The sequence below is a fragment of the Anopheles funestus genome, chromosome 3RL (assembly GCF_943734845.2).
Source record: "Anopheles funestus chromosome 3RL, idAnoFuneDA-416_04, whole genome shotgun sequence".
Classification (NCBI taxonomy): Eukaryota; Metazoa; Arthropoda; class Insecta; order Diptera; family Culicidae; genus Anopheles; species Anopheles funestus.
The window spans coordinates 26,660,079-26,674,090 of record NC_064599.1 but is presented as its reverse complement, the minus strand read 5'-3'; the positions used below and the strand labels follow the sequence as shown (position 1 = coordinate 26,674,090).

The following is a 14,012-nucleotide window of genomic DNA, read 5'->3' as shown; positions in this document are numbered from 1 at the left end:
ATTTTGCTTCCACACTCTCTTGCTCTCACTTCCTCCTTTCACCGCACATTTGGTTGATCGTGCTTGGCCGTTGTCGTGAATGATCGCGACACTCGACCATGGAGCGTGAGAGTGAAGAAGGGATTGGAGAGTGGAAAGGGGGGTGGAAGGGAGTTCGGTTGACCGCGTCGCGTACTGTATTGCGCGAACGTTGCGATCTATGCGGCTCACCCCACCACCCGCAGCATACTCCACCGGATCACCTTCCGTGCCCGGGGGGGGATGGTGGGTGGTCGGGTGGTGTGGAGGTAAGCATTGGCCAGCCATTGCATTTGAAATCGAAGTGTCGTTTTGGTGCTGTGGGGCCGCACGATGATCGGGTGTGCGGGTGTGCGATTGGTCGTCCGGGGTTTTCGACTCAACTAGGTTAAACCGCATTTACTTGACTCCATTTAGCCCGTGTACCGAGTTTGATACGTTTGCTCCCGTTCTCCACCGTCTCTCTCTCACACACACACACACACAGCCCCACATTCACATTCGCTGCTAGATTTTCTCACCCATATAGTGCGTAGAGTATTTGATTATTTCACAATTTCTTTGCCCCCCCCCCCCCCCCCCCCCCGGTCCCGCTTCTTATCAAAATGCGTCTTTTTCAGCTTATCAATCGGGAAAGGCGATATTTTTGGCCCCTGCATTTTGGTTGGAAAGTGTTGATTAATTGTTTTTTTTTTGGTAAACTATTTACTATAAAAAAATGTTTTTTTTTTGGTATCGAATTTCATTTCTCAGGTTGACCACTGACTATTATTACTTCATGGCTGGCCACCCATTCCCCCCTGTTTCTTCAACCCCCACATATTAATGCGAACGCACGTTGCAACGTCATTCGCTGTGTGTGCGTTGTAGGCTCCACCACTAGGCATGTGAACAACCGACTGAAAAGCACACCGTTTTATTTCATTCTCACTTTCACAAACTCCAACCCCCAGCTGGAAAGCGTACTGTGGCGTTCGTACGCATACAACATACTTTCTCGCTTGCTGGCTTGCGTCATCGTCAAACTATCGCGACCGCATTTTGTGTCGGAAGAATGGTGTGTGTGTCGTCATCGGAGAGATTGGAGGCTCGTATGTTTTGGTTTTTAATACGCTATTAGGCTGCATCTCTTTGCGCGAGTGTAACAAAGCAACGAGCGTTGTATTTTGGGTGGGGTGGGGGAGGGTTTTTACCGATTTTGTACCATTTTGTTAATAATCCCGTTTTCCTTTCCCATTCGATACGGTATAACAAAAAAAAAAGACCCCATCGTAGATCAATTACACGCGTTCGTTTGGAACGATTTTACGTCATCGACCACACGGTCGTTACACCATTTCTCCGGAAACAACTGTCAGATAAGCTCGCGTAAAGCAGCATTATTTGCTGTCACATTGTTCGGTTGGGTCCAAAATTTTAGTATCAGATAAGATACACCAATTCCCTCCCCGTTTGTGCAATCGGGCTCTTACTCTCCGTGCAGCAAATAAATAAATTTAAAAAAAAGGTAAACTTCAACGATCACAATGCTGTATTAGTGATTGGCAAGATAGACCCACAAACGGTTGTCGGACAATTAGATAAAAAAAGCTCTCACTCTCTCAAACAAATGAATTGCGAAATGGTGGTCCGAAAGTGATGCATTACGATGAGTGACGACTGTACGCCCTTAAGAACATTGCGTTACAAGGGCCAAATTCCTACCTGTCACGTGGTGTACGTGTGTGTTTGCAGACATGTCGCCCTAGTCGGGTTCTGTCCTATTATTAATAATTAAAATTAAATTTCTCAAATTGTCCACAGCCGAAGATCGTGTGTTTAATCGGCGCGAGCTACTTTCGGCATCAGAGCACGGGTACATTGCCGGGTACATTGCTGGGTAGATCGGAGAGAACGAATGGCAATGTAAGGTTCAAAGCGGGTCTGCCAAAAGAAATTGACCAATATTGTCGTGCTGGTGACGCGTGGTGGCGATCCTTGGCGATCGCGTTCAGGTTTTTGGCCAACCGACGGCCACCGATCTGGTCGCGCTTATGGCTTATGATTTTCGAGGTTGGTGATTTATGTCACCGCTCTCGGTCCCGTCTGTGGCAGTAGCAGCGGGGATGCCGGTCCTTTTTAACAGCCTTTGACCACACGGTAAACCCCGTTTGGTGCTCGCTCGTTTTTTAACCAATTGGCCCACCAAAACGGCCCGGCAAACCAAGCGCGCCAGCCATGTAGTGACGATTTTGTACACAAAAATAAATGATATAATTATAAATTACACCCGGTGACGGTTCCGTTGCATTGCGGCGCACACCACATTGCATCTGAACGAATATGTGAACAGATTCGTATCGAGTATACGACTACCATCGAGTACCTTCGTTCGACAACGAAAATTGCAGCTCAGTGTCGGTGACTGTCTTTTTTTTTCGTTGGTTTTGTTTCTATGGAGATCGTGCTAAAATATTTTCACTTTTCACCGATGTACGCGTCACGCTCATCTTGCTGGTCCGAAAAATCGGACCAGCACCATTCTCAAGCGTCATCAATTTTATGACAGAAGCAAATGCGTATTTGCGTCACATTTACCTAGTAACAGCAACTTAAGTCGACCACGTCTGGGTAGTCTGTGACATCACTAAGTACTAAATTCAATCGTTTCTAGGTTGTTATAAATATTTATAGCAACATTTTATGTTAACCATACAACCTTATAGGTCATTCTGGTTCATTCTAGTAAGAAGTCATCCTGATTCATTATAGTAAGAAGCTAATTTCTTCTATTCTTCAATTCTACCCTCCCCAATCAACTACACCAGCAAAAAAGGGGCCCAAAAATCCATGTCTTGTGATCGTGAAGATACTAACATAGGCTCTCTACACCGTCACACCTGTTGGGTGATCGCCAAATCCATTTCGATTAGTAAATAAAGTCTTACTTACCTCTTATCATGCTTGATAACACGATAATTCACGAAAGCACATAAACACCTCATATACAATCAGTACGTCTAGCTGCCAGCCCTCGGGGGTTGTTTCCTGATGGAGAAATTTAAGGTGAGCTAGCAAAATGTAAAAATACACACACACACAGACACACAGAGACGCTTATTGCAGCGACACAAAATGGGGCCATAAAATAGCAGTCGTAATCAATCATTCGGTAGCTTTGTGCGGACAGTGTCTACGACGTGGACGAGCTGCGGTGGCCAGTTGTGGCCGAAGGAAAAACCGAGACAAAAATCGACACGTCTGCACATTCAGATACATGTGCTTGATATTGGGCGGCGATGACCTACGGCGAAAGTCGTTTACATGCGATTCCCCCCCCCTACAGCATAGCAACAGTTTGATTCCACGTTCTAACCATTCGGGTGTCACGTGAAACCTGCTGCTGATGCCGGGTGGTTGAGGAGCTGGGAGGTAGTATTGGGTGTAGTTACAGCGAAACTTTAAGCTGAGCCGAATTGAAATCGTATGTTCTGGAGAGCAACTACTAGGTTCATAGATGTGTGGTTAAATTAATAGATTTAATCTGGACTAATAGACGTTATGACACCCAATCTAAGTAAAGTTACCCTAGTGAAGGTTTCGCAAAACAAGAAGCAGTGTAACATCGGTCAGTCGGAAATGTTGGCTTTCATTTGGATCATTTTCTATCACTGCACGATTAAAACGGTAATAATATTATTACACTACACTTTTTTCCCAACGCCACCTCCCGAATCTGTCCACACTCGTCCAACAGTATCATCCAATTATTCGCCTTTGAACGACAGCAGTACCGGCACGATGGTGACATGATCGAGCAAATGCATCTATCGCTCTATCGCTGGCCAAACCGCCAATGCCCGACCGATGTCGACATTTGTTCGCCTTGCTAATGAATGTGTGAAAGAATAGACGTACGAGAAAGCCAACGCAAAAGACGCCGATCGTGATCGACCCAGCAAGCAAAAAACGGAGGAGATGCGGCAGTTGGCTGCCCGCACCCAGAACACACACCGATTGTCCGTTCTAGCGCCGTTTGTGTGTGCGAGAGCACACGTACGGGGTAACCGGCGCAATGGCGCTTCAGATTCGGACGGGAGCTGGCAAAAAAAACCCGGAGTGTGAGCCGACCGCATGACGAAGGTTCGTAGGTTCAGCACGTCAAAAAGCGTCACACTCTGGCCGTTTCGATGCAGCTGGGTGCAATGGTTGATCGAATAGGCAGGCGACACCAGCATATGGCGTGCACAATTTGGGGAATTTAGGTCGAATACGTTCACACACGATCGAAATGCAGTGCTTTTCAAACCAGCAATAATGAAACAAAGGGGAACCGAGGGAGGGCACTGTTGGGCGAAGGGTGCACTATGGTGCAACAGCTCTGTTTTGCTTTCTAGTAAAAACCAACCGTACCGCACCGTTCGCAAGTACGATCGTATGAAAATCTCTATAAGGGAAACTAGAAAAGCTATGTAGCAGTCTCCCACTGTTTTTCTTTTCTTTTTCTATCGAACATTGCGAACGATTGGCAATGTTTAATAAGTAATGAAAGCAATCTGATTTGGTTTCTATTTTCTTTCCTGCTAAAAAGGTAACGCGATCATTAGAATTGGTCGGTTTGTGGAGAGGTTTTCCATAAAGGTATTAGTATTTGCTATAAAATTGAATACATTTTATTAATTATAGCTGCTGCTATAAACCGTGCGGTTTCATCGCCGCTTTACTTCTGTACATATAGTCAGTTCTGGAAATTCATCCATCGTCATTTCAATTCTCCCAACACGGTTGGGCCAGAATTTTACAATCGAAGCACAAATCAGTTACCACACGGTTGGTATTGCGTAGCATACAAATGACAAACAAAACAACAAACCGCTCGGAAACGCGTCGCTAGAATTACCTTGAAAGATAGTGAAATGTGACAAAACCGCAGTGTGACAGATTACCCCAAAAAACTGGATGATGAGCTCTAAGTGGTGTGAGTGTAAAATGAGAATGTGTGTGACTGTTTCCACTCACAGCTACATTATCACTCACATGATGTTTAATTTCTTCCGCTAACACACCACTAACGTAAATGTCAACATAAATCCCCATGCGTTTATACTACAATACACTAGGAATACACTTATTTTATGGTGTTTTTGTCCTGCTATAATCAATTTTAGTGACAGAATAAAAACTCTTTGCTTCTTTATTTATAACGATTTATGAAACAACACAAAAAAACCTATTTTCTTTTCCTATTTCCTATTTTCTTTGAGTAGTTTGAAGAAAAAAACGGGCATTTTAGATGGTACATTCGTTATATAATCATTTTCTTTAAACGATTGTAATAATCTCAACCATCAAGCACCTGAACCTCACACTACACATTCACCCACAATCGTAGTACTACACCTTCCACCGTATACGCGTTCAAACAAACGCCTTACACCTTTCGACGCGGCGAGGGAGAGGGACAACACACACAAAAAAGAGGCGAAAGTATAAAGGCAGTCAAAATTAAGCTCCAAGGTGAAATGTATTTACCTTTAAATAATCGCGCTATCAACCCGCGAGTAAGGTGCGATAAGCGAGGTTAGTGCTGGGTACAGCCATCAAGCCTCGGAAGTTTACCCAAGAAGGTAGGGCGTACTTTTGGAATGGTTCACCTGTTTTTTTTTTTATTGTTGTTGTCTTCTTTCGTTTGTAGATTTTGGGTGTGATAATGTTTGTTTTGGGGTGTTGTTTTTCTTTTCTTGCCGTTTTGTTATTTAAAATAGGCGATTCTCTTACATTGGATGAGTCTTATTTTCTTTGGTTTTAATTTTAATAAAGTTAAAAATGTTTTGGTTTCATTAAGTATTTTTGAATGATTTTAATGTAACAGCCAAACTACACGTATCGGACGCTAGCGGGCGTTGCTATAAAATCCGCCCGGTCCGCTGTCAAATCCCATACAAAATCGGCCCGCTCAGATCCGATAAGTGTAGTTTGAAAAGTGACTTGCTTGAAATATTTCACAAAGCATTGAATTTCTCGATAAAAATGTTCTTGATGGATTTACAAGTTGTTCAATGTTTCACGATATAATTGAAATAGTTCTTGCCAGTACGGGCCCCCCAAGTAAATGTACACCAGTAAAGTCCATACCGAAGTATTTATCATGATACATTTAGGAAAATAGTGGATTTGCAGTTCATCAACGAATGACAGCGGGCCGTCCGACGACGCCCGGCCCGGCCCGACTAGATCCAATTGTATGGGAAACGCGTTTGCAATTTTTTATAGCAACGCCCGCTGTCGTCCGATACGTGTAGTTTGGCTGTTAAAAGTTTGATAAATTTTCACGAAAAGTATCAGTAATGATGCTTGGATCGTGTCCACACTTTTCGCTGATCTATCGTCCCATAATTCATTCCATTTTAGTCTAGTAGTTCATTCGAGTGGTTCATTTCTTGCAGTACTAAATCATCAAGTGTTTATATTCTTTAGTTGAGTTCCTTCTAATTCTATTTCATTTGTTTCATTTTCGAATAATGATTCCTGAATTCAACAAAGCGCAACTTTAGTGCAAATGCACCAGTATATACCTTCTTTTTCGAAAAAACCGATCGGTTTAGCGTCGAAACCTTAGAACGATTACATCACTCACTGAAGCACTCCCTTCTATTGCTGGCCAATGCTGCATTACTCCGTTCGCTTTACTCATCATACATGATCGGTTCGTACCGCTGCAGTGTATATAGCTGTAGCAAACAACTACCGCATTTTTAAAGGCAACATCACGATCATCTTTGCCCTTCCAAACGTGCCAGTGTCGGTGCCGAACACTCTCCTGAACCGGCGGTAGTATGGATAAGATCTTTTGGCTTGGTTGTAGCTAGTGGCTACACGATTGTGGCGTCAAATCACGATTCCTTCCGTGAATGTGTTTCAAGATTTCAGCGTACAGCGTAGTACGTACAACGTACTAAAAGCACAGCGTGCAGGAACGGATACATTAGTACACACATTGATCCATTCACTAGCACCCGGAGATGCGCCCCCACCTTCCAGGGGTGATGCAGTTGCCGTCCGTCGCGAAACAAAGGTTTCCATTGATCTGAGGCCCACTGTAGCATTAGGAGCGGATAATTTCCTAACCAAGCACGGATGGCCTTGATTTCCTACCCTAATGCCCGTTTCTTGTATTAGAGAAGCTACGCTAGAGAGCTCGTACGTTAAAGGGGTGATTCTTTTCTAAGTAACGTGTTTTTTTTACTCAATCGAAAGGAACCGATGCTAAATGATGCTTCAAAGACTTCCCCTATTTTGTAGCTGCACCCTGGTTTTTTTTTGTTGCTGCTTGGGCTATGTAATGTGCATTCGCAAACACGTTTCAGACACGCGCCAATGCGCTTATTAAACCTACGCGATAAACCGACCTCTTTTCCGGTAAGTTAAGTAAAGGCAACAGTAGCAATACAAAAACCGAAAGCTCTATTTTTGTTTTGTTTCTTTTTTTTTCCTTAAAACAAATTTAATCTACTTTGTTCGATAGGGCCGGAACACGCGCACAGTTAGCTGAACACGGGTGGGCAAAAAGTAAAACACACAAAAATGAACAAAACCTTAACATAAACAATGTACGATATTTTACAAACGTGTGAGCATCTTCAAACTCGGTCCGATCGTTTGTTCAAAAGAAAGGGTTTTATTTTGGTTTTTGTGCTCGTCCCATCATTATACCAGTTTGACAATTGACTCGGCATGGTACCTATGGTACGTGTTTGGTGGTGGATTTAACTATCACTCGTCTGCGTAAGAGACACTCTGGCCGAGAATGTTGCAAAACATGCCGAGAAGACTTCCTTAAACGATGGAACGCTCCTGTGTATCGATTACACCCGGCCACGATGCGTGTGCGATTTTAAGGAATGCCATTAAGTGTAAACATACGTTTGGGTGCTTTACTTAAGCAATGTTCATGGTTTGTAGAAAAAGCACCGACTCTTTGGAAGTTGTAAAAACGCGTTTTTTCCATTTAATTCTGACCGTTTTCTGCTTTTAATTTCCTATGTACTAAATTTACTACCGCACGTGTTCATTCGCTAGTTCATTTTCGCGCGTGCAGAAATGATTTGCGCGTTTAAACTGTAAAATTCATTACTTAATAGTATATACCCAAGAGATTGTTTTAAGTAGGTAAATTTTTAATCGTCTAATTTGAATATTAAAAAAAACACTTTCTAATGAATAATTACATAACCTACTGTATAATTGATTATCCGACCACATTGAGTTAAGTATACTTTACCACAGAAAATAAAAACCGAAACGCCACTCGGTATATTACACGGTGCGGCGCTGTTATCTTACTGGTGGCGCTCGATGTAGATTGGATGATGTTATCAGCCATCTAGGGGGATGGTGTACCCGAAACAATGGCAAACCAGTACGTATGTTCCAAAATTCCATCATGTCTCAAGTTGATAAAATAACACGGCCACACACACACACACACGGTAACCGTGAAAGTGTGAGCGACATTAAAAAAAAAACCTCCCCGAACCAAACAACTGAGAACCGAACCTTATGATTGGTCTAGAAGCTTTGATGCTTTCTTCCCTGATGAAACAAGCGAGTTCATTTCCTTATCGCGTACAAATCGACGACACACGATGCTAAAAATAAAACCAGGTGACTAAAGTGCGTGGTGTGATTATGTTGCAGATAAGTACACTTTTGATGCTCAAAACTATGGTCAAGAGCGGTTCCACCATATCTCAATGCCACAAAACGGGTTTGATGGTTTTGAGCGTGTTCTAAAGTGCGTGTCCGCATGAAAAGTGAGAGGGAACAACGAACAAAAAAAACCCACCCCAAACCACTAGTGGAAGTGATTGAGTTTCTGCTAGAGATATGTTAAGATATGTGTTATCATTTATCATCGAAAACCCCAAAAACCCCGTACCACACTGTTGAAATGTTTGAATCCAATTTGTACTCGGTGGCTCGTTACATGATTTGTGTGAAGTAATCGTGCTTGAAATCTAATGGAAATGTATCCTAAGCGGCAATTTTTTTTGCCGTAATTGATTAAATAGTAACTGTGTCAGTAGAATTCACTGACGGAGAAGAAAACTAATCACAAATAAATAAACAAATACACACACACACACACACACACACGCATTCACTAACCGCATTGTGCCGCACAACTAAAGGTCGTGGAGTGTGATAGTTTTTTCTCAGGGCGCGAAAGCGTGCTACATCACGCAAATCAATTCATTTCCGCTCGATTGTTCAATGCTAGAGGGGCTTCAACGCAGTACCGACCAGCGATAGAAAGTGTTGCTTCGCAAATGTGCCGCTGCCGGGCCTGGCCATCCCATCCGAAAAGCATTACGTAACGTGGATATATACGCCTGGGTGTTGCCCGGGCATCGATTGTCTGCCGTTTTGCCAACGCTCGTAAAGATCGACCTCAAAGTGGGAAATGAATCGATACATAAAGGTACCATTACCTACCGCACCCAGACGGAAGCTGGCCTGGTACTTGGGTGCTTATGCAATGTGAGTGTGTGTGTGTTTGTTGGTGAGCTAGATCAAATCCAAACCACCCTCGTCTCATGTCGACTCTACGGACGAAACAATGCAACAAATGATCTGTGCTAAAATTATTATTGTTCGGTTTATGCGCGTTGCTTTCCGGGCCCTGTGTTGCCTCTGTACGCTTGTTCATCATCTAATCTTTGGGTGATTGAAATTTTATGTGAAAAAGTCGCTTTCATCTATCGAAATATCTATAGCAGGCAGGCAGGAGTATCTATCACGATGTGTGCAAAATCAAGCATCCATACTGTTGATGCCTCCGCTTTTGATCTACTGATCCAGTTTCTTCCAATAGTGCTGCTCGTCCAATTTTCTACACCACTGCCTACGGACAATGGCATTCCGCACGGCAAATGGCGCTTATATAGAACAGAAGCCTGTAAACTGGGTACAGTGTCCAATGATTGATAGACGACTGGATGATAATAGTTGAGCGTTTTTTTTTCTTTCAAAATGATCGTCAAAATTTTCTGTCCAAATATAGCAACATTTAACCCAAAATATATTCATCTCCAATATCTTCTGTCACTTAGTACTAAAACAGTGAAAGCAAACTAACTTATGAGCATCCATTTTATCTTTCAATTTCAGAATTTCGTCGGCATCCTGCAATACGAAGGTGTTTGCTAGTGTGGCAGCTCTGTTGCAAAAACCCCGTCCCAAATGCACGATACACATCAACATCTGTCACCTTGTCTACCTTCCCTATCCAGTACCAACCGAACCGATCGCTCGGAAGGATTGTCACATTCCCAACATTGTACAACGTCCCAACAATAATTCAGCGTATCAAAGACAACAAATCCAAAGATAGCGTGGAAGCGTGCAAATTTTAGTAGTAAAACACTTCGTATCGGTATCGACATTCCACGGAGAAGAGTAAAAAAAAAACCCAGAGCTAAATAAACGGTTGTACTAAGTAGATATTGGTACAACAGCAATCCAACCCACCATAGAGAACAGTACTACTGGTACGTGAGCTAAAAAGTGAGAGAGAGAGAGAGAGAGCGAGGATACTGTAACCAGGGCATCCCGAAGGCTTGGTCGGTTTAGTATACAACACCCCACATTTCAACGCTGTGCCCGGAGTACGAAAAAGCAGTGCTTAAATGCTTGGAGGTAAGTGTAACCACTTCTCACGTGTGTGTGTGTGTGTTTCATCTTGGGCCAGTTGGGTATTATCATAAATTACTGTAATCACATATGTTTAACATTCTGAAACCTGTCGGCGGAACAACAACTGTACGCTATGGTTAGCTGCATAAATTTTGCAAATATGAATTCCAGTCATGTGTAAAGGATGCAGCAGAGACAGAGTTTTTAGAACAATTTCCCTGCAGAGCGAATGATGCATGGCTTCATTATAGCATCGCTAATTGAGACTTCTTAGTACGTTTTTGAGTAATTTGATGTACTTAAATGTCGTTTCATATACACAGATGCATGTTGAGAAGCATGTTCATCATGTGTAAAGGATGCTACAGAGACAGGGATTTTAGAACAATTTCTCTTAAGAACATACGATGATCTTTTTTATAGCATCGCTAATTGAGACCTCTTAGTAGATTTTTTAGTATTTTTCTGCGCGTTAAAGTCGTTTCAAATGCACAGAAGTTTGTTGGAAAGAATGAGAATCATTTGTAAAGAATGCAACAGGGATAGGGTTTTTAGTACAATTGCTCTTAAGAACAAAAGACGTTTTCCAGTATAGTCAACGCTAATGCAGATCTCTTAGTAAATTTTTTTTATTAGCTTAATGTGCTTTTCAACTGTTGTTTAACACGAAAAACGAAGAATGTTGGTAAGAATGGGAAAAATTTGCACACTTTCACAAGCTGCTTCCCATGCATATCTGGCAACCAAACATTCTTCCCATATCGGAGAAACAGTCGATTTCAGGGAGAATAGATTTGTGCTTTAAAGCTGCAGTTGTTTATTTTTTCATCCCTTCCCATTAGCCACCCTTCCCAGTAGTGCTGTAGAGCGGTAGGTAGCCTGTGTTCTGTTCCGTGCGAACGATCTTTTCCCCCGCCATTTCCATGGGCACACTAATGACAGCGATCGGCAAGCCACTGCCAAACAAATACATGAACAGGCAAAAAAAAAAGCCAACAGCACCACAACCATTTCTATCTCCAGTCCTGTTTTCTGGCGCTCCGCTGCATCCCTTCACCGGCGACTCTGGCACATCTCTCTCTTTTCCTGCCACTATAGCATTTACAGGGTACAAACGAATGTACAAACGAATCATACAAAAAAATCTGCGCTTTTCGCGCACTCGCTCTCAGTACCACACCGAACAAAAACGTCTCTTCGTACCCACTCCCTTCCATCCCTTCGTAAGCAACGACACAGGGGGGGCCCCCGTGTGACTAGCTAGGTCAGGTTCCAATCGTTTAGTTTTGTAATCTTAGTTTCCTTTCTCTTTTCCATTGCGCGGCGTCTCTAGTGTGTCCGCCACATCCATCACCCGTCCCGTCTCCATAAGCGCAAAGTTTCGCAAAAGCCACGCGCAAGTTTCGCCTTTGGCGAGATACACAAACTCACCGCGCGGTATCTGTTCTCGCGTACGATCACTCACTCGCGCACATTTCGCGCTCTGCGCGGGTTTGCTGCGATTTGTTTACAAGGTGTGTACGGAAACTCTTTCTCGCTTGTGCGCGTTTAACTTCATCGCACAGGTAGCTGGGGTAACGCGATACTCTAACCGTTTGTCTCGTTCGTACAGAATCACTTTCGCATCTGCCACTCAACGGAACGGCACTTCGTCCAAAGCCGATTCTATATTGCCGATGGTGAAAAGCGAACCACCACGTAGCCTCTCTAGACGTTAGATAATCCTCCACCTGATTGCCATCTTTTCCCTGCGCGCTTCTCAACTACTTGCGTCACCCTGTAACGAGAAGCCTCACTTGTGCTCTGGGAGGGAGTTGTACGTGGAACTTTAAGCTTACAATGTTTTGTGTTGCGATCTTTCACGATCAAGCATAATTAGTTTGCTTTTGTTTTGGAATAATTTCACTCCATTTTGTTATGTAGTTTTTCTGTTCTTTTTATATCCTATTCTAAAGCAGCAACTCATCCCAACTGGCGTAAAATATCGATTCCTTCCCGTTAACGTTACCGAACGCCACCATTGCTACCCACCTGTTGTTGCGCCAAACCGTCTAAAACCCTACGCTGCTACGTGTGAAGGTGATGATTGATGCAAAAAACACACGATTGCATGTAAGTGTGACAAGAACCTTTCGCCCCTTTCGTTTGAGTGATCAATCGAGCGAAATTTCAAGCATTTCCGGTTTGTTTGAGTTTGTGAGTTCATTGTCTGCGGGAAGTTCGTTCGGCAAAAGGAGCAAACAAAACCGAAATAATAACAAAAGAAAAGGCGAATAATTTGTAATACATTTTGTTGCTCCAGAAATCAAAACACCGGAAGTGCACCGGTGGAAATATTTTTCCCTTGTGCTAAAGTTGGGCGCACGCGACGTTGCTCCGAAAGTTGGAAAGTATTCCCGTTTTTGAATGACACCTTATCAAGTGTCGCTTTTTTTTGCGTTGGTGGTTGGGTAAATGTTTGAAACTTCTTCCCGCCAAAAAAGTAATTTTAAAAGATGTTATATTAAATACTTTAAATGATGGAAATCATTCCTTATACAGACCATATGCTCTCTTCTCTAGCGTTAAACTATCCTTCGCCATTTTTTTGTTAATGTTTATTCTCGAACATTTCCTTCTGCTGCTGCTCAGACTTAATTTCATCGTTGTCCTTCTACCTATGCGCGCCTCGTTCTTTGTCATATAGGTACATGTCTTTTTGCTGACCTTCTTTTTGTTGCGCTCTTCGTTGCGTCCTAGGGTTGACATGGTTCTTGGTGCTGGTTTTGGCTTCTTTTTCTTTCTCTTCTCGCTCATTTTTGCCAGCATTCAACTTTTACTTTCATTTCGCTTTAAAAGAAGAAAAAAAAAAACAGGGAACCGGTTTTATGCCACAAGTTGATCCACGCTGTATATACTTCACTTTTCATTTCTCTCGGGGTGTAGATACGCACGCAATGCTTTACTAGTTTGCCGGATGTTTACCTTCGGGACGAGTTTTTTTTTCATGTTTAATTTTATTCTATTTTTAAATTAATTTCATCTTTTCCCTCTCTTTGAAATGGCAGGGTCAAGCTTAAGAAGACTTAAGAATTTTTTTAAATTATCAAGAAAAAAAAGTACAATATACTATCAGAGTAATGTAAAGTAATGTAAAGTAAAGTACACACCGTGGTGCTGCTAATTATCAACGAATAATGATCGTTTTGCATACCGCTCGATCGGAATCGTGAGCGATTTGCATTGCAGCAACACTAATCTGGACTGATCAACCTGTTGTGCGCTACGGTGGAGAACCATTAACAAACGTGTGCCCACCAGCTGCCTATTGATCCCTTTTT

At 42.7% G+C, this 14,012-nt stretch overlaps 2 protein-coding genes across 3 annotated transcripts in view; one reads left to right on the top strand and one right to left on the bottom strand.

Annotated features, from left to right (window-relative positions):
- Positions 1–14,012, top strand: part of LOC125770438 (transcription factor Ken 2) — a 44,444-nt gene that overhangs the window by 12,116 nt on the left and 18,316 nt on the right. Inside the window, exon 2 of the mRNA XM_049440065.1 lies at positions 10,168–10,695. Within this exon, the coding sequence (XP_049296022.1) occupies positions 10,686–10,695 (10 nt within the window). The 5' untranslated portion in view covers positions 10,168–10,685. The remainder of the gene's footprint in view (positions 1–10,167; positions 10,696–14,012) is intronic.
- LOC125770518 (ras-related protein Rap-2a) overlaps positions 1–14,012 on the bottom strand; it is a 117,449-nt gene that overhangs the window by 92,646 nt on the left and 10,791 nt on the right. The window contains exon 2 of one of the 2 annotated variants that reach the window (XM_049440219.1): positions 2,950–3,045. The exons of the other annotated variant lie outside the window; for it this stretch is intronic. The gene's annotated coding sequence lies outside the window, so the exon portion shown is untranslated. The remainder of the gene's footprint in view (positions 1–2,949; positions 3,046–14,012) is intronic. 2 annotated transcript variants of the gene reach the window in all.